The sequence below is a fragment of the Heliangelus exortis genome, chromosome 2 (assembly GCF_036169615.1).
Source record: "Heliangelus exortis chromosome 2, bHelExo1.hap1, whole genome shotgun sequence".
Classification (NCBI taxonomy): domain Eukaryota; kingdom Metazoa; phylum Chordata; class Aves; order Apodiformes; family Trochilidae; genus Heliangelus; species Heliangelus exortis.
This window is the reverse complement of record NC_092423.1, coordinates 9,021,799-9,043,365: the sequence shown is the minus strand read 5'-3', so window position 1 is coordinate 9,043,365 and position 21,567 is coordinate 9,021,799. Positions and strand designations below refer to the sequence as shown.

The 21,567-nt window shown below is 43.6% G+C and overlaps 1 protein-coding gene across 1 annotated transcript in view; it reads left to right on the top strand.

The window, feature by feature from the left end:
- Window positions 1-3,767: 3,767 nt before the first annotated feature.
- CNPY1 (canopy FGF signaling regulator 1) overlaps window positions 3,768-21,567 on the top strand; it is a 41,506-nt gene continuing 23,706 nt past the window's right edge. Inside the window, exons 1-2 of the mRNA XM_071738700.1 lie at window positions 3,768-3,815; window positions 13,520-13,615. Of these exons, the coding sequence (XP_071594801.1) occupies window positions 3,768-3,815; window positions 13,520-13,615 (144 nt within the window). The remainder of the gene's footprint in view (window positions 3,816-13,519; window positions 13,616-21,567) is intronic.

Below are 21,567 nucleotides of genomic sequence, written 5' to 3'. Positions count from 1 at the left end.
TGGTCCATGGCTGAAACATCCCCAAGCTGGGGAATGCTGCCAGCTGTCTCTTTGCCATGCTACCAGAGACACAGGTGCAGTATGTGGACACTCAAAATAAATGTGTGTGGGCAACCCCTGCTGAGAGTTCATGGAAATCAGAGTTCTGCTGGAGATGGCTTTAGATACATGGTTTTACTTGTCTCAAAAACATATATGCATAACATAAAATATCTGTTTATTTGAAAACTGTTTTGTGAGTTGTGTTTTTCTCCATGGGCATGTGCAAACTTAAATTATGGCAGAAATAAATGATGGCTGAAATAGAGAACACACCTGTAAATTAAGATATCCTTTACATTAATCATTGTATTATATTAAAGGGCTTTAACATTTATGTTTGGTTACATCATTTGGTAAATAAAGCCACAATTCTTTGCTGTGAGACAGGAGGAAGAAGCCCAAAGTCCACACTTTTCCACACCAGGGAAATCTTTGCTTAGAACATCTGCCTTCTTGCTATAAGAACTGAGCATCAGTCAAAAGTTGCAGTTAGTTATAAAAATCCAGGATGCACAAGTGTTGGTCATTTGGTGCCTCAGAACTGCTCAGTGGCATCTCCAGGTTCCCCAGTGGTTTCTAGGACTGCTACCTGGTCCCCCTGGAGTTGGAGCCAGTACAGCCTCCTCTGCTTGGAGGAGTGGGCATGGGGAGCAGGAGCATGTAGAGCTTTGTGTGTGTGGAAGGCTTATTTGGGGAACTGTGTTCACTGACACCAACCAGGATTTTATGAGAAGTAATGGGGTACTACAAAATGCTGGCTCCTACGGCAACATCCAAGGCCTGAGCTTTGAAAAGCAAGTTTTTGCAGAAGGGCTGAGAACTACCCACAACTGCAAGTAGAGCTGAGGATGGAAGGGAAGATCTTCCTAACACTGGTGGAGAAAAATTTATTTTTTTGGTTCAGTTTTCACACAGATTTTCAGGCATACCCACCAGCCTCCGAAGTGCTTCCTCAACCCCTGGGAATTACTTTGTGTCTTTTGCTTCTGACTTGGGTGTTCCTGAAGGACAGCAGCTCTGCTTGCACTGCAGGACACCTCTGAGTTCTGCCACCCTTGTGATGGGAGCCATGCTGTGAGAGCAGGATGACCATTGGCTTTCCAGTGAAAGTAAATCTGATAGCAGCTCCTATGCTGGGTGAGTGAAATACCTGCCCCAGAGAGACCAGGATCAAACTGCTGGCTTTGCAGTCTCCTTTCTGTAAAACTTTCCTTCCTAATGAAATCCCTATTCTGTAAAACTTCCCTTTCTAACCAACATCCCCTTTCTGTAAAACCTAGAGTTTTCAATAAAACTTCCAGTTATAGTCCTTTCTCTAAAACTCCCCTTTAAAACTTCCAACCCGCAGGCTCAGGAGCAGACCCAGCCACGCTGGAATAGTGTCAGCTCAATATTAAAAGGTGCAATAGTCACCCCTGGAAAAAAAAGAACGTTATTGATGCTTAAGTCAATAGCTGCTTATAGCTGTTGGGGGACTTATTGCTCCCTTCGTGTTTGCTTTTTCCCCTGCAGGACTTTTTTGGTCAGTCTGCAGATCACGGTTTCCTTCACAGTCTGGAGATGCAGTGTACAGTTGTGTGCAGCCCAAGCCTTCACTGAGAGCTGCAGCATCTCCACAGAGGTAACAGTTGATGCTTCGGATTTTTTTCTGCATCTGAGATTCGTGGTGCTGTTGCCAAATGGTGATTTGAAGCAAGAACCATCCACAGACACCCAACAGGAGGGTCACATCTGCAACCCGGGACACATGCCATGGAGCATGAAGCAATGGGACCTCCACGTCGAGCTCCTCTGCTGGAGTCATCACTCAGTGCCCTGCAAGCCAGAGGGATTTTTGGGGACCTGACCTCACTGGTGTAGGCTGGCTTTGCACGCCATCATTGTGGCTCATCTGCACGCCACGAGCCGGGCTGCTTAGGAAGACCCATGCATCACCCTTCCTTCTTCCCAGGCATGCTCGTTGTGGTGGTGATTCCACCTGGCTTCAGCTAAGAAGGCTTTGGCATATATTGACAGTACTGCACACAGGGGGAAAAACTCCCCATCTGTGGTCATGTAGCGGAGAGACGAGCGGCTGCATTTCTTAACAGATGGCATAACAAACTACACGAAACACGCGTCCCCCTGAGACATATAACCTGACATTCAGCAACATATTGAAATAAGTCCTCCCTGATGAACACCATGGCTTCAGATGCAGCCGTACCCCTCTCCCTGAATCCCTTGACAAAGCTCTGGGTGATGGAGGCACAGCAGTTTTGAGGGGTCCCACCCTGCCGCCTCCGCCGGCATCAGGATTTGGGGCGACAGGCTGAGCAGTGACTGAGACAGCCCCCAGATGCTGGGGACTGGAGAAGCAGGGAGCTGAGGCATTAGTACTTCTCTGTAAGTAGTAAGTGTTTTCAAGCTGAATAAGCTCTTTGTTCTGGGAAATGCTTACTTTAAACATCTGTGGCAGGAGTTTTAGTGGTTTACTTGAGGGATAATAGACTTGGGTTTGTCTAAATGTAAGGGGAGCAGAACCCTCCTCAGGAGCCAGCACATTCAGAAGTTGCTTTTGCTGGTGGAGAGCTCTATGTAGAGGAGAACTTCCCCAAAGCTGGGCAGTGGGAAGGTCATCTTGGCCTTCATGCTACTCTGAACATGTGAAGCTATTCCCAAACACCACCAAACTTGAGGATTTAGAAGGTGGAAATCATAGCTCTCAGCAGCCCAGATGAATCCATCAGTGTCAGAGGTGCCTGTTGTGGCCGCAGAGGCCAGGGGCAGAGCTCCCATTCCATGTCTGCCCAGGTCTGGGGGTGCTCCATACCAGTACATCAGTGATCCATTCCTCGACTGTGTCCTTGGTGATTGCAGTGAGCAAGGAAGAGAAGGAAACAGCCTGCCTGACATGCAAGTAGCATCAGCATCAGATGGAGTGGGAGCTGGTGGGGAAACAAACATTAAATTAATTTAGTTCACAACTCTCCTGTAGGGTATGGGATCTCCCTGTTTTCCCAGGAAGAAGTCTAGAGAGATTAATGTCAAAAAGATCCACTAATTTTGATGACCCAATTTGCATGCCTAATGACCTGATTTTTTTGAACACTTCATGTTCTGTAGTACTTTATGCGCTAGAAGGACAGTGCCCTTGTTTTCTTTCACAGCAAAGAGAGTGCTCAGCAGTTTTGTGAATCAGAACTTGGGGCATTAATTTATGCATCCAAAAAGCAAAACCCCATACAATTACCAAGACAAAGCTTTCGATGTATGGTTTGGGTGATTTGGCAGTATCTCAGAGAAACTCTTCAGCAGGGACAGAGATAGCAGCCAGTTCCCCAGGACACCATTCAGCTGCCCTCACCATGTCTCCTTCCTCCTCCTCAAATTTCCTGCCTCATTCACTGGGCAGCTTCCAGTTCCAGCAAAAAATGAGAGAAGAGTTCAGTGGACACAGGGCTCTTTCTCAGCTGATGCCACGGCAGGCATTTTCTGACTTCTGAGATCTTGATTTGCAACCTTAATATACTTGTGTAATTCCTTCTGTATAGCAGAGCATCAAATTTTTAGCTCTTTTATGGTTTGGTATATCAGATCTCATCTCTGAAGAAGTTACACTCTGCTTTAACACATAGAATATCCCTAAGTTCATTCTTGGGTTCTGCAGTTATGTGAGTGGTTTTGAACATGAGGAGGTCCTCAGAGGCCACCCCTGTAGTTCTGCAAGGAGCGTTGCCATCAAGATGGGAAGCTCTGCCCTGCCCACCTCCACCACGGTGCCACCATTCCTGGTAAGTGCTGCAGGTTTTGGGAACCACACTAACACCTAAGGCTGAGATTTCACCCGTGGAGCTGAAATATAAAACATACTGCAACATGAACAGACTGCTGAAAAGGAGCAATATTACTTCTCTTCCACCTCCCACTGCTGGCCATACCCCTTGCTTGCTGGTCTGGCCCCACCATGGACCAGTGCAGGGGGCAAGCTGTCCAAAACCTTTTCCCTGCTATTTTCAGGGTATCTGCTGTGTTGCATATCCCAGTGTAATTTGTTCCTTGGTGTGAGGAAAACCTTGTGTCTGCAGTTTTACATTCCCTGCATGTGCATACATGCCGAATGTATAGAATATATAGAAATCCATATCTTTGGTGGGAAATGTTTGAGTGGCTGATCTGTGTGACCCACAGAGAAGCTGAAATCCAGCAGCCTTCAAGAGAAGTGGGATAGCCTTCTGACTGTGGCAGGTTACACATGGTTTTGAGAATGGTGAAGGAGGAACACTGACAGTTCTCTCAAAATCAAATGTCAAATCAAATCAACACAATTTAATTAAAAGGAAAAAAAGAAATCTTTCCAAAATATCTTTGAATTCGATTGAAGACTCTATCTCTTAAGAACATACTGCAAGCTTAATTTTTGATGTTAAGTTAAATAAAGACATACTTATCTGATTAGCTGTAATCCTCTCATGTTTATTCCTGAGTCAGAGGCCTTATAAAAATTTATCTGAGATTTGGAAGTGGGACCCAAGGACAGCCTGCACCTGGTCTCTGCATCTGATTGCAGGGAGATATCTCTGCTGCCTTACCAACAGAAAATTACTGCTCTGGTTTGATAATCTCTATCAGACCTAAAATGTAAACCAAACATATTTGTCCATCTGCTTCCAGAATTACCAGTTCTCACCTGAGATTTTTCAACTTTCTTGCCTTGTAAAAGAACTGGAGCTAGGACTTGACCAAAATATTAAGACCCCGTGTGGAGGGAGTTGAAGTTCTCATCAACCCTAAAAAAGATCCTCCCTCCCATAGCACTGATCTCCACATTTGACTCTCTAAAGAGAAGCCCTACATATTGTCCTCATTTGAAGTACCACCATCCTTCCTGAGCACAAGAGCTTTTTTTTCTGTGTGGCATCATCTCCTTGCAATCATGCCAGGGCAGTCTCCACCACGTCTGAACCAGTCACTCCAGCTCCATGTACAGACGAGGCAGAAATCAGCAGCAAAATTGAGATCAAGATTCATCCCATGCCTGAAATAGGTCAGACCATCACTGGGAATCACACCCTGGATCCCAAGTCCTGGGCTGTAATGAGGATGTATTGTCACAAATGTCTGAAGGTGAGATAAAACCCATCCGAGGAGACTAATATTCAGGATATTTTCTGTTCATCTCATATTATAGCTGTGGAAACGATGGTATTTTAAAACTAAACACTAAATATGTGGTGAAGAACATTTTGCAGGGTTTTCTTCCTCCCTGCTCTGTGGGGAGGGACCGAGGTTTCCCCTGCAGCCGTTAGTGGGAGCCAGAGCACAGGGCAGGGCAGGACCCTGGGCTGCCTCGGTCCTCCCTCCCCTTCTGCTCTGCTTGGGATTTTCTGCTGCAGGAATTACAGAAGCCGACGTCTCGGCGAATGTCTCGGGTGATTATTTTTTTCCCCGATCAATTATTTCATTTGTTTGTTAAAAAATACCATTTCTGGGGGCCAAAATTAAAAAAGCAAAATTGCTTGATGAAGAATTTTGCTGGTCCTCTGTCCACAGTAGTAAACCTTTAACATTTTTCAAATAAATTAGTTTGAATTTTCAGTTTAAAGTGGTCTTTTCAACCACAAAATTGTCAATGCCATTGACTGTTGTTTCTCTTTGCACCTGCATGCTCACAGCTCCTTTGCCTGTGAGAAAATGTTACATTCTACTACTGAAAATTTGATAGATTTACACATCTTAAGAAATGGCAAGCTGAATGGCTCCTCTCTGGACTTCAGTCTTTCCATCAGCCAGTCAATTTATCAGGTTCTATATTTCTCTCATGGCAAAAATGCACTAGGTACCACTACAGACATCACACTCTGGCAGGACCACATTGATAGCGATGCTGTTTCTGAGGCTCCCATGGTAGGAATGGAAACTGAGTTTGCAGGCCACTAGAAAAATATTTAACAAACAGAGTCAGAAGCCTTTCAGTAATTTTTCTCATCTGCAAAATAATGGCAGCTGCAAAGAAACTGCTCTTCTCCGTGGGGAAATGGGTCTGTTTGTGTTTCTTTCCCCTGCAAGCTCCTCTGCTGTGATGCAGAGATGCTGCTCCGTGTTGGGAAGACCTTTTCTTTCCCAGAGACTTGAGGAACAGCCTGATTCCCACTGAGGTATGTGACAGTGCTGTTACGTTCAGAAGGGGTCGGATCAAGTTCTCCATGCTTAGCAGAACATCATTACAAAGTCTCTGCCTGTGCTCTGGAAGCCATACAGATAAACAAACAAATCAAAACAAGATATATTTTTTTTTTCCTAACAGATTTGAGAGCGTAGCTGTGATAAAGGTGTGATAAAAGGACCAGCTCCAAAACCTGTGTGATCACGGTGGTCCTAGTGTGAGTTACAGCAACATTTCAGCTGTTTATTTTAGTTAAAGAAGAAAAGTTTCGGTTACTGTAGACTTAACAGATTTTTATCTTGTATGAAGTATGCTTAGTGGAGGACACACTTCAGTATGGTTTCATTGTTAGCAGACCTTCGGCAGTTCGTGTCAAATATCAGTATAATGGACTTACACACACTATTGATTTAATGACAACTATCACTGGGAGGAATTGATCTAATGTTTTCATTAGACTTAAAAAATGTTTTAACAACAAGTTCATTCAGAACTGGATAATTGCAAAGCCCTACATGGCCAAAGATCACATTCCCTATAGAAGTGTAGTTTAGATGATCTTTTTAGAAGATAAGTAGATTAATAATAATAGAGGTAGAGTTGAGGGAAATTAAAACTAGTCTTCATGCCTTAAAAACATAAATAGATTGAATTATCATCCATTAGATTACTGGAGGGAATTTTCCGAACTTTTGAACAAATCTTAATGAATATGCAATGGTATTTTCCCTGCTCTGATATGCACAACATGACTGTTCTCCTTAGCCCTCTGTCTTTTTGTCTGTCCTTTTTATTTTTGCCTGGTGGACATCAGTGGAGATTGGTCTCTTCTTCTTGGGTCTCACATAAAAGTTTGTTTGCTTTTAACATCTTTGCTTTTTTATGTGAACAGGCCAGAGAGGTTCAGGGGGGTTTCACACAGGCCAGAGTAGTTCCAGGGGATCAACGATGTTGGACTGTCCTCCAAGGACACCTATATGTGACTGGCTGTGGTTGAAGCTACTCTGGACTGATGAGGGGCTCTGCTGGAGGACATTGCCTGAATATGGGTGGAGAAAGAGGTTTCCCATTCTGACATGGAAGCTGCAGACATATTTCCAATATGACTACAAATGACAGTGATTTTCTTGCCAAACTTCAGTTCCTGCTCTGGCTTATACCAAAGCTCCTCCCTTCCAAGTAAATGTTCATATTTCAGCTGTTTTGCTGACACTGGACCCACAGACTACACTGCAGGAGCTCACTGCCATGGGGCACTGCTTGCACATGTTGCTGGATCTCAGCATTGCAGGCTGCTTGCTGCTCTTTGTAAAGGGGCTGCAGCTTTGGAGATCTTCCTTGAGAGCCCATCCTGAGCCTGGTCAAATGGAAATTTTTCATGTCTCTGTGTACTCTGATTGCCTGCAGAGTCTGTGGTGCTCTGTTCTTTAAGGCAGATTTCAGATATTTGATGTTTGAAAATCAGAGCAGACAGTAATGGAGACACTTTGAACTCTAACTATAGTCTCAGCTATAACTAGAATCAAATTTGGGTCTTCCCTGTTCTCTCCCATGTGCGGAAAAACTCACCTGTCCCTAAATTTGACATGACTTTTCTTACCAGTTTTACTTCAGATCACATTCTGAGGGCATGTAATAATAAATATTATGTCAAAGTCTGGAATAAGGAGTACACCAGGTTATCTAGACTGGCTATCAAGTGGAGCAACTCTGAACAAACTATATACTATCTCAGAAAAGTCTGAAGCTTCTTTTACAAGGGAAATCCTGCCCTTTCAACTATGTCATGTGGCTTGTCTGACTTAATAAATTTCCAGTATAACTATTAATGTCTGATTGGGGCAAACATTGGACCTACCTGGATTCCTAACACTAAACAAATCTGGGAAGTAAACAAAAAAATTTAACCCCACCTAATAACCAGACAATGAGATATATTGTTCCATGTGCTCTTGGAGCATTACATTTTGTCAGCAATACAGTAGTGGATCATTCTGGTGATCAGAAGTGAAGAGGAACAAAGGAAGGAATGTAAAAGTACAATCTATTCTATTTCTGCCATCAAAAAGCTGCTTATGGGCAAGCAAATTCTGTGGTTAAACTACTGAGGAGCTCAAGCACCCCAGCAGAGCCACACAACTAAAATCCATTCGGCTGTAGAGCTGCAGTCTGTGCCACTGTGGCAGGAGAGGAGAAGTCCTTTCCTGATAGTGCAGTGGTCTGCAGTGCAGGAGGTGAACCTCAGGCTGTGTGGAGTGGGGACACCAGAGGCACATTGTGGGTGTCCATGGGATTGCCCTGGAACAAGGCTTGGGCTTCTGAACAACATGACATTTGCTTTAAATAACTTCCACAGAAATCCAGCCACTGTGGGAATGAAATGTCTCCATGTGTCCTATGGGGCCAGGGGTTTGTATGCTTCAAGGTATAATGAAGATTAAAGGCAATATTATTAAATGAACAGGGAGATGCTTATGCCAAAATATACATGAGTAATCTAGAGCATGGTACAAAAATGCAAATGCAAGAATAGAAGGAAATCAGGACACTGTAATGCATATTGCTTTAATTTGAGGAGCAAAGGGATTTGAGTGGATTTCTAGGGTATAATGCAATACAGAATAATACCATGTTTATGTCAGATATAGCTGATGAAAGCTCCCAACAGATCAATGCAGGAAAAGGGTATAAATCAGTAGTATTGGAAGATGTCACTTGAGAGCAAACCTATTCTCAAGCTTAGGTAATATTTTCTGATACTCCCTGTAGCGGAGTACAGTTAATGTGAAACAACGTGGGAGAGAGAAAAAATAAATCCAAGCGGCACTTGAAGGGAAAATGGAAGTTTAAAATAACATCTCTGGGATCCACTTTTTGCACAGTGGGCTTTGAGTGAGAGAGAGCACCCATCCCTTTAACAATCACAAAGATAAGGTGGCAATGGCCAACTGTGCTGCAGGGACACAAGCGAACTTCTGCGTGTCCAGGGCAGGGCAGCAGCATCCTTTGCTGAAGCGATGCCTCAAGGTGATGCTCAGCTCCAGGCTCTGCAGACAAACTTCTCCTCAAATAGAGGCAAACACAGCCCAGCTGAAATGGCAGAGCTCCCTGTGGGTGTGCAGGCAGGCAGTGCTCATGAAAGGCACAAAAGATATTGCTACACGTTTCCTTTGCATTACATCATCTCATTCTTTTTGACCATGTTAAATGACTTTAAGATAATGTGCTGTATACTGGTGTGTGGTGGTGTAAAACACCCCTTACAAAATTAACTGAAACAGTCACCTTTCTGTTGAGCATGCAGTTTACTGGGCAAAAAGAAAATTAATAAATATAACTAAGAAAATTGCTATTCCTGTGTCCAGTACTTGCTTCTCCTTCATCATCTGTTGAGTTTTAATATGTAAATGAATGAAGAGTCTTCTGCCTTTGCAGTCTCTGTGAGTGAGGGTTCTTGATGACAAATAAAATTTGGTATTCATTTATACTGTTTTTTAATTTATGTTCATTTATTCTGGTTTTAAATCACTGCATTTATTTCTGATCATCACTGGTATGAAATCAGACCAAGGGAGCACCAACAGAGCACCTGATTTTCTGCTTGGGCTGGGCTCCTCCTGTCTGTGCTGCTTTCCATCCCACTCCCTTTTTCCCTCGGTTGCTGTAATATTCTTCCTACAGTAAAAGAACAGTGAAAGATGAGTAGGTCAATGTGGGTATAGAGAGAGGTGGCTTCAGTGAGGACATGTGCCATCCCAGTCCCCTAGGGCACATGTGGCTGACTCAGCTGAGCACATCCCTTCAACCCCAAGGTCGTGCCTGTGAGTGCAGGAGGCACAGGCAGGGTAATAGCCACTTTTCTCTCCAAAACTTGGTTTAGCAATGCTTCAAGAGACATCCTGTTCTTCTCTGCCTGCAGAAATCATGCGTCTGCTTCCTTTATCTCCCTCTTGATTCCTCTATCTACATAAAGCTTGGAGTTGAATTGATAGGTAGATAGGTCTGAAGTTATCCTCTTGTGCATGAATTCATGCTTGGTATTTTTTTTCCAGATAAAATTCTCTACATCTCAAACTTCTATCTTGAAGATGTATTAGACAGGTTGCTTTGTACAAATGCATCCTCGTGGTGCTCACAAAGTGATAGCTCCATTGAAGTTTCTGTTAGAAAATGCTTTTTTGCTGCACAGGTGGATACAAGGTGAGGGGACAAGATTGTAAATCAGCCTCACAAGCTCACTCTGAGCAGGAATTCACTGTCGTGTGAATCCTTGAATGAAGAGTGAGAAGATAGTCTTGTCCTTGGGCCACCAATTGGGATTTCAGGTGTGTGTTTTCCACTGCCTCACCCTGTGCCTGAGCTTTCCTGTGCTTCCAGTGTCCCTTATTTTGGGGGAGAAGGAATCAACTGTCCCTCCACCTGCCCCATGCCATAATTCCTGGTCTCTTTGGGGACCTTCTCAGAGCTTCACCTGCTCCATCACCTGAAGATAATGCTGGGCTGCTGCCCTGCAGGCAGTTTCACAGCAGGGCTGGTAGCAGAGCCATGGTGGGAGGTGATGGGACCTCCTTCCCCCCAGTCTGCCACTTGCAGGTTTTCCCCAGGTTTGGCATTAGCCATTTTGGCTTTCATCTGGTTCCAGTGCAGCCTGTGTGGAAGCTCCTCTGGAATTCCTCATTGACTGAGGAATTACTTTGTGTTTGACCACACAGACTGCTCAGGTGCAGCTCACCCTGTGGTGCAGATCACCCCACATCCATGATTTATCCTCTCACTATTAATCATACATCTGATACCTGTGCCTCCTGATGATGCTCTTATATATTTTTCCTCAAATACATAATGGTAGACCAGAGACTTAGAACTTTTCCAGCATTACCTTCATCTTCTGCTAGCTTTCTTTAATAGTTACCTATAAAGGTAGTTGTTAAAACATTTGCCTATCACCTTGGATGTGCCAGGTTAGTTCTGGCTTGAGCTGAGTACCTAAGCTGTCACAGAATATAGAACAAATCTGTTACACATTAGTGTATAATATGTAAACAAACAGTTATTTTCATGAATTCCCACTTCATTGCATTTAGTATTTATATACATATATATCTACTAGGAATTAAACTCTGAACCAGCACACCATTCCTCTCAGGACATGGACCAGCCTGGGGTCTGGCCAGGTCATTTTACTTTTGAAAATCAGTATTACATTGATAGTTGTTCAGCTCCCTGCAACTTCCAAAACTGAAATGAATGCAAATTCCAGGAATGAAAATTCCTATTAATGTTCTAGTGTTAAGGATTCTGAGTAGGTTGTCTTCTATTTACATAAATGAAATTTAGCATTGCTGAACTGAGACCAGTTCTGAGGTTGAAAGGAACTAAAGCACAAAGTAGGGCAGACAGGATTGCTTGATATGAATCACTAACCAAGAGCTTTGTGGTGGCTCTGAGATGTCATCAAGCACTCAGGTTTGGGGCAGAAGAGCTGCTAAAACTAGAAGGAGGATTAACTTGGGAACTTTGCTTCTCTGTCTCTTCCAGCACTGCAAAATGGCAAGAGAAATGCTGAAGGAATACCTGAAAGAAACCCTGGGCAAGGAAATGGGGATCAGATGTGAAACTGAGGACTATGTCATGGTCTGAGTGGGGAGCTCAGACAGCTCCGTGCCAAGTCCCCAGCCCTCAGACAGGGGCTGCAACTGTTCCCCTGTTGGGGAGGTTGGATTGTGTGTGCACAAGCCCCCAGGGGATTCTGAGATTAAATGTTGCTCTCAGGAATGTGGTAACTTTGCTTCTTTTAAATACATTTTCAGCCCTTTGCTGGTGATTAAAGTTCAAGGTCGAGATGCATCTTTCCTTGTGGACATTTGCTTTGATTCCTGATGTGCTTTACTGAAAAATCTCAAGACGGACAGCAAAGGAGGTGACAGCATGTCAGAGAACTACATATTTAGTTCTAGCTGTGAGTCAATCAGACATCTAGGCAATTACCCTCTGCTCAGGATGACAACTGAGAGATGTGTTTATTCTGTCTCCAGGAATCTCTGTTATTTTAGGATCCTTTCCAGAGTGCAACCAGTGCTAACTCGTCAGTATGTGGAGACTCTTGTTTATGCTTTGGTTTCCTATCTGGGTGGGATTATTCAGTTATTGACTTGTTGGCCCCTACTCAACCTTTTAAATTCATTTCTACCTTCCACACAATTTCTTGGCAGGAGTACAGACTGTCTAAGCCCAAGCCCTCATATCTTCATCTGTGCTGATGAATCTTTTATCTGCTTTTCAAAGAGTATTAGCTCCTCCATAAGCTATCACTGCTAAGACTCCTGTGTTCAGCTGCGGTTTGGCATCTCCCTCAGCCTGATACAGTGGTTTGCACATTCTTCCCAGAGCTTCTCACCATCATGGCCTTGCAGAGTCAGGACTCTCCCTGCTTGTGTGGTGGGTCCCCATGTAAAGCCCTGCTCTCCTTTACATCCCTATAAACTCTTTGCCCTCAGAGGCATCACTGAAGGTCAGTACCAGGACACCTGAGAGGCAGCCTATTGCCTGTTCTCTGTAGACAAACCACAGGCAGGGTGCAGGCAGCACCCCTCACATCTCCTGCCTGAATCTGGTTAGTGAGCTGAACATTTTTTGCACCATGGGAGCAACCAGTGCCATATAAACTGGAGGCTCCCCTCAGGCAACGAGCAGGTGAGTTTAGATGGAGCAGACCTTGTTATCTTCTCACACTTTATTGAGCAATCAATCAGTTACTTCCATGAGACAAAAGATGTTTCTGGTGGTGTTCACCTTTCTGGGCAATGCAAAGGCTCTGTCAAGCTCCAGAAGTGACCCCCACTCCTCATCTCAGGGCTGGGCCACCATTACCCTCTGAAATGTCCCCAGCTGAGGCATGACTTATAAGCAGCCTACATCCAGTGAACTCAAGCTTCCCATTGCCATTTGAAGAGGATTCAGGAAAATAACTGGTACTGCCCTGACCAAGCAAGCCTCAGGGCTGTCCAGCTCCCTCTGAACCAGACTGGCCTGGAGCTGGGTGCTGCATCACCTGGGTGGGAGAGCATCTCAGCCACACACAGAGATAACCCTCTCCTATCCCTCTCAAACATCTCCCTGCTAAAGCTTAAGTTCTGCCCCCCACACATCCACTTCTCCCCCTGCCAAGCTGTAGGACAAAGAGGGGTTTTGAGGGTTCAGGAGTTCTTTCCTTATTGCTTGTCCTGGAAGCCTGGTAATTATAGCAGTAGCCTCTAGCTACATCTGTGAAGAGGAGCACCTCCACCAGGCATCTGCTGTAATAATGACTTCTTTTTTCTTTGAACTTGCCAGGCACTGTTGTATGACATTAAGAAGGTGAATCCAAAGAGGACCATAGATGTAGGGTCATTCCAAGTAAACCCTGACGGGACACAAGAGAGGAGTAAGGTAACAGAAAAATGATATGACAGCACATAATTGCTGATATGTGCAATTACCAACCACTTATCCAAACAGCAGTTGGTCTTAATCTTACAACCTTTTTTCTTGCTAAGGGTATCAGCCACTAAATTGCTTCTGCTTCCTCTGGGACCCAAAGTAATCTTTAGGCTTGAAATTGAGGTATTTTCCTTCCTTTTCAGTACCTACATTTCTTTGCCTTTTTAATATTTGAAGCAGTATTGTTCCATTGTTAATCTTGATAAAAAAATAAATCAGAGCTACATACATTATTAAGACAGAGGAGGAAAAAGGGAGAACAAGAGGGCAAGAATATACGTTCTGCCTAGAGATAGACCATTATCTAATCAGACATTACACTGGAGGTCCAAATAGTGTCCATTGCCATCCATGAGCTTCTTGTGGGTGCTGAATGCCTTCAGCTTCCATTGCCCATGGTGGGAACTGAAGGTGGTCAAGCCCCCTTGAAACTGAACCAAGCCCCCACATTGCCAGCTTCTAGGAATAGAACTTGATTTACTCTCTGTGTTTTGCAGCATGGAAAATAAAGACCACACTATGTACATGTAAATAGAAAAGCCTCTGGAAACACTTGGTGAGCTAAGTCATTTATCAAATATTTCAGAGAACTGTTTACTCAGATAATGGACTTTTCCATCATTGCTGTCTATAAATTAAAAGGCTTAAGAGAGTATTTAAGGTATAATGAAGATGAAAGCCTCTTCTTCTTTGTAAATGGCAGCAGCCTTCTCAAGATGATGCTTCTTAATACCGGCTTTACATGTCTGTTCCCAAGCTATCACTCAGAAAGACTGAGGGCCAGGCTGTCCAATATTATGTATGGGAAAGGGCCACAACTTTCTAAGGCATCAGGAGGAGAAGCTGACCAAGATTCCTGAGTCGTCTGAAGCCCGGCTCCAGAAGTTTATATTTACTGTCAGTGAGAACTTCAGGCTTAGGGTACCATTGTGCCCAACAGCAAGAGATCAGCTTCTGGTTAAATAGGATTAACAACTAAGAGAAACTGAGAGGAGGGAGCAGTGGTTTACCTGGTATTGCAAAGTTTGTCTATAGCAGAACAAGCAGTGTCTCCTGGGGTGGTCCCAGCTCAGCACCCCAACCCTTGGGCCTTGTTGTCTCTAATGATGTGGGCTGGCATCCATAGAGGGCTGATACAAGTGTGTCTTCCTCACTTTGAACAAGAAAGTCCTTTCAGCACATAAATGGTGTCTTAGGGGGAGGAAGGCTGTGTGTCCAGCTGCCTGTGGACACACAGACACACGGGATCCAACTGCAGCAGATCTGGGTATCATAAGTAAAGCCATACAGATTATGAAGCATATGATAAAGCCTGTTTCTAGTGCATACCACCATTCTTGTTTATTCATATGTTGACCCCAATATTAGCAATACACATTTCTTAAACAAAATCCATGTCCTGTGCTGCTAAGTGTTAACATAGCAGAGGGTTCGTGAACCTGTCTTTCATCACATCACTTAAACGTTATTTGAACAGTATTTTATTACATTTATTTCTTCAGAGGCAAAAACATTTCCTTGCTATGCCTGTCAACTGATTTGAAAACTAAATATCTAAATTGCTGTAGTTTATTTTTCACAATTATTTCTATATTGTTTCAGTATTAGCCTTTGAGAATAAAACAAAACAAAAAAGTAGTTCTCTGTTGTCTTAATTTGGGGATATCAGAAGATTGCTTTACCAGGAAATTAATATTGGTTGGTTTGTTAGAAGAATGAGTCTTAGACCCTGGTTGGGATCTTCAAAAGTGAGCAAGGGAGTCAGATGCCCAAACCCAGTGACTTTCAATGAGAATTCGTTACTTAAAATTCAGAGGTCTCCTTCAAAAGCTCATCCCTAATCTCTTCAGAACAATTTCCACTTCATTGTAATTAACTGTGGATTTAGACTTCAGTATCAATTCACCTTGACTAAAATTTACAAAAGCATTTTAAAGTCCTACTTTCAGAGTGACTCAGGCCTCCAAGCTCAGTTCCCAAAGTTACTAATTCCATATCTAAAGTGTGGCACTGGAGACCTTTTCTGAGCTCCTGAGTTCAGATCTTCGCATCTGCCACATCCAATTTCCATCCCACAATAAAGTCTGTGCACCCACCACTTTCCCTCACATCAAGAGCTGGGGATGCACGGGCCAGAGAAGGGCTGGGGTTCCTCCTGCTCATTCTGGACCTGGTGAAGGTGACAGTCAGGGTGAGATGTGCAGTGAAGGGTATTTGCCCACACTCTGTACGTAACAGGTCTCCCATCTCTGTAAGGTTTAGGAAGCTCAAGCTACCTCAGTGTTCTGAAAACCTAAGTTCCTTTAGCTCTTTAGGGGTTTTGGCCAAACTCTTATTATCCATTAGCTTGATGGGTTGGATAATTAGAGGATTTTGCTCTTCAAGAAGCAGGGAAACTTTCAAAGGGTTCAGAGTGTACCTTGAGGTGGATGTAGAAAATGGATGGATGTGGATTTTTGATTTCTCTTCTCAGCTGAACTGCTAACTGTGTAACACGTCAAATAATTTTTAAAAGAGTGGCGTAGTTGTCTCCAGTCTATTGATTGCTCTTCCACCTTGGGAAAGAAGAGGGGTCAGTGAAACACACTATTGAAAGCAATGACAGAAAAGCAAAGAAAAAGACCTACTCGACAAGCTTTAAGCTTAAGAACCCAACTTCTCTTGGTACGACTGCAGGAGTTCCAATTTCAGGCTCTGTTTCTGCAGAGCTCTGCATGTTTTTGGGCACATGAGCTGCACTGCAGCCCTTTGTGTTACCATGATCTCAGCATGCTCCTATGTGCTCTCAAAACTGGATCTGCAATGCAGGGGCTGGCTTGCACTGCTTCACTGCTAATTGCTACTTGGTGGCAAATGGTTTTCTGCCACAGGAGAGGAAAAAAAATATTCTTTCATAGAGTGACAATCCTGCACTGGGATGAAACACCAAAAAACCCAGGAACCTAAAAAAAGACTTTACATCATGTTTTCCAATAGGCTATGACTGGTAGCTACTCTTGTCTGGGATGTCCCAGACTAAGATTTCCCATCTACTCATTCACACAAATGTCTTGAATTTTCTAGGTTGTTTGTTGGGAGGGGATATTATTTTTTTTATTCAGAAAATGCTGATTTGCCTCTGATGAGAGGTTTTTGAAGAATCACATGAACCATCTCTGATAGCTTTTTAGTTCCAGGAGGACATTGATGTGCAAGGCTGGATAGCTGCCTGGACAGAGCAGTTATTTAGGAAGAAGAGGATAGGTAAGCACATCTGTGCTAGTAAGCAACAAGGCTGGAACCAGCTCCTTACCCAATAATCAAAAGATGTGATATGAGATGTGTCTGTATCCATCTAAAAACTTTACAACCTAAAATGTTCACTGTATTCTGTACTGTCCCCTGTAAGACAAACACTTTAATACTCTTAAATAGTGATGTCTAGGATGAGATAAATTCAATGCTATGGATGTTATGAGGTCAATGCCTGAGCCAATGTGTGACACCTGCCTGAGCCCAGCTTTTCTTTCTGGGTACCACAGGCATCATCAGCATCAGTGCCTCCACCATCAGGGTTCTTGGACATATTTTAGCACCCCGATCTCTGATATTCCTCAGCAGAGTATTTCTAGGATTCATTTTTTTAATTTGTTTTGAACAGAAAATTCGTCCTAGAGCTGAGAAATTTTTTTTGTTTGTTTAAGCTTCTGTGAAGCTTATTATGATCTGTAATCAGTTTTGGTTCCATCAAATCAGACTGGTTGCAGGTGTGTGGACAGAATAAAACACATCTCAGGGCAACCTCCCAACATATAGCCCTCCCAGTCAGAGTATCATCCTACATTTCTGCCTCTGATTTTGTGTTTCTTGTCTAATTATGTTGGCTGTTCTGTAATTATTTTCATGGAACAATAATTTTAACAGCATTCAGTTTATCAGAGGTGCAAATTATACATAATAACATACAGTAATTTTCAGTTAACTTTCATAATGTTCAAAAGTCCTTGTCTTTTTCAAGAAAACGTAGAGGCAAAAAAAATTCTCCATTTTGTAACATTCCTTTCCCTTTTCTTAGAGAAAACAACCTACTGATTTCTTGGAGTCAATTAGACCCATTTGAAATAAAGCATTTTTATTTTGGAACAAGACTGTCCACATGGGGAGTTAATCAAGAATAATTATTCCTCTCTAAATTCACATCCTCAAATAATTTGAATTAAATCCCCAGAATAGACAAGCAGTAAATGTCAGAGGAGGTTAAAAAAAAAAATAAAAAATCAGCTAATGGAGCTCTATCATACCAGAAAGCAATGAGAATAGAACCATGTCTAGGCACCCAGGCCAGGCCACTGAGGAGAGCCATGTCAGGACTGATTCAGGCTCATTCACCACACTTGGTTACACATGCACTTCCTCAGTGCTTTGCAGTCAATCACCTATAGATTTCAGCAGCATCATCCATACCTACCCACTGTGGTGGACCTAGCAATAGCAGCACCAGGAAGGGAGATGCTGTGATCATCAGAAGAAAGCAAGTTCAAAGATATATAAAGGAAATAATTTTTCTCAGAGATGCCTTTTCCTCCTGCTTTTCCAGCAGGTTGAAGCCAGCAAGACTCATGCACCTTTCAAAGGTGCTACCAGGAATTGAGGCAGATCTGCACTTCCATCTCAGGCTTGCTCAACTCCAGTTCTATTAAAACCCACTCTTTGCTTTACAGATTGCTGCTGATTGACCACTATGGTTTGTAGCCATTATTTCTCTAAAACAACATTAACACTGTGGTTCTTTTACTGTGCCAAGAGCCAGCAGCTGCAGAGACCTCCAGAGCACTTGGAGGCAGGACCAAGTCCTCCCCTCCCTGCAGCCCCCTTGCAGTAAAAGTCAGATACTTTCACTGTATTTATCTGCATGATACTACAAAGCCCGGAGGCAAATCCTGCAGCCATCCTACAAACCTCCATGGTGGTGGTTGCTGGACTGGCCAAGATTTCCAACTGCAAAACTTCAAGATGCCAGGAATGTCTGAGCTCAAGCTTTTTTCTAACACAAGGCACAGTACTTACATTTTGATGTGATTCTCTTTTCAACAGAGTGTTTTTTACCATAGTGTACACCGTGACTGGCTCCTCTGCAGGTTTCACAAGGAAAGTGGGGTTATCAGGCAGAAATAAAAGGAAGCATCTTAATATATAGCTGAGAGGCACCTACAGGAGGTGTATGGGAGCCAAGACAGGCTAACCTGCTGGGCTCAGTCCCAGCACACAGCATGGGCTGGTGTGCTTGGGTTTGCATTTTCTGGGCGGAAAAAAAATCCCAACAAATCATCTCCTGAGGCAAACAGCCCCTTCACCACTTTTTTGGTGGGAGGAAACATGCCCAAAAAAACACCACATCCCCCCCTCCAAGGTTCTCCCCCTCCCTGAAGACCTGAGAGCAGCTGGCATTTGCAATGCAGAAGAGTTTAGATGCCACTCTCTTCCCCACCATCCCATCCCAGTTTCCCTGTCCCCTCCTGTCCCATCCCTGCATGCCCAAACCCCCAGGGAAATTCCAGGTCCTTTCTTGGATATGATCCATATGTGTTGGAAGGAAGAACACGCTCAGTCTCTTGGAGATAAGGGACAAAAGTATCCTCTGGATCTATTTTTGAAAGAATTTGTTTCTCCCTTCTGAGGTGGGCTAATGTGTACTAATCACAGGGGCAGCATCCATTCAGAAGGAAAAGCATTACTGTCAGTGCATAGGGTGACAGTTCAGTGAAGAAGAGAGGAGACTTCTGGCCACCACCAGCACCTCTGCCCACACACCAGTGCCATCACAAAGAGGGAATTCCTTTGGAGGAAGAAAGTCAAACAGCAAAAGCTCAGATTAAACAGACATTAGGAAAAAATCAAATTACAGTACTTGGCAGGAGTACAAACCACATGGAAATGTCTGGAGTTTCTGAACGGTGAGAGGATACAGCACCACTTGGCAGTCAGTGATTAGGTCAAGGGCAGGGTGTGATGCAAGATGCAGCACTTAGTCGCCAGCACCTCAGCTCTATCCTCCCTCTCACCCAAGGATTGGGGCAAGGGTTTTTTTTCAGCTCAGGGGGAAATGGTTACTTTTAAGTTTATTCATAATAATGACACTGGATGTTGTCCAGAAAGTTTACTCTTTGGAGTTAAGCAGCACCACTTTGTCATTCCTGTGCTCAAGTGATCCATGGAAATGCCAGGGTGTGAATGAAATCCTTTTTCAGCTACTTTAGGTTGAGCCAGTACAATTCTCCTTCTGTCTCTCCTTCAGGCTGCACGTCCAGCCCTGCTCCCAGAGGAGCCTGGTTTCCACATTCCCATTACGTGGGCCTGCAGACAACTCTTCCACGCTGCATCTGGAGGGCAGCTTTCCCCATCCCCCTGATGTCTTATCCTTACTGTTTAATCTGACAAATGCCTCTCTTTCTGGGTCACAGAAGCGTTAACAATGGTTTTAAGGAAGAGGAATTCATTGGATGGTTGTGCTGGTTTTTAATAGGGCCTTTTGACTCAAAGGATTGGTGGAGCAAGCACCATGATACTTGTGTCCAGAGGTTCCTGAGTTCACTGTACCTGCAGGCAGATGGAGCCAAGGAAGTGAATTTGGGCTGGGGACAAACAGGGTTGCAAAGCATCACCTCAGAGGTTGACAGAAGATTTTGATGACCATACAGGAAAACAAGCAGAGGCACTGAAACAGGAATCCAGGTTTCATGGAAACCTTGTTGGATGCTGATCTCCTGTTCACATGAGGGCAGTGCAGTTATTTTGATCATCTCTGCTTCTTCTTGCTCCCTGCCAGCAGATGTGACTGTGAGAGATTTCCTTGCTTCTTCTCCTTACTGTGAAGTTGGAGTGAAGCATCCCACTTGTTGAGGACACACACATCTGTGGCACTGATGCCAGCTGTGGTTATCATTTCAAGCCCAAGATCAAAATCTGGAATTTATTTCCAGAATAATGAGAAGGCTTCATGAATCCATCAGTGATGCTGCTCCAGCTGCCAAAGCAGAGATTCATGAAGCTGCTGAGGGATGTCTGAGGGTAACAGGTTCTCCTGGGCTGAAAGTGTCAGCAGGTCTGTCAGGGAGTGCATTCATGGGCCCTTCCATTAAAATAACTTTTATCAGGGAGCTACACATCTCCTAAAAGTCACTTTGGTGGTCTGGTGGCAAACTTCCTTTGCATCCATCAAAACCTACAATTCTTAAATTAAAACCTTGTCGCTTCTCTACTGCTCTCTGAACTAAAAAGACAAAAAACTACTGGTGCTGTTCATCCCTCACTCTCTTATGTGTTTTCTGATGATTTATCTGCAGCCAGTTGTCTTTGTGCTGGATCTTTGGCTTCTTGGGGTTTTTTTTCCCAATGAGAGTTTTCTGTTGCAAAAGCTCATTGAGTCAAGTGTCTGTCAGATCAAACTGCAGAGATGGATGGACTTCTTACTGCTGTCTTGGACACTCAGAGAAGTCAATGGACAGGATTTAATCTAGTGTGTGACATGAAAAGTTGTTCTTCAGCTAATAGTCTTGGCCAGGTTAAATATAACTGTAAGGTCAGAACTTGCAGCAGGTGCAAAATGTGTAAGCAAAATGTCAGTTCTGCAGGCTACAGTGTTACCAGGTTGTCTGGGGAAGAGCTCCAACTATTAAAACTGTTGTTATATAAAACAATATTGCTATTACCCCGCAAAGCTGCAGACCACAATTTTGCAATGGTGTTTGGCATCTTATATTCCCATGGCAGCTGACCTGTTCTTCTCTTCATCAGAACAGTACAGTTCAGTCTCTGGACACATCAGTTTCAAGTCCTGGACTTCCTCCTGATTTAATTCTTTGACAATTTCCAGTATTGCATTTTTAAGCAGCATGTTGAGTCCTGATAAATCTCAAAATCTG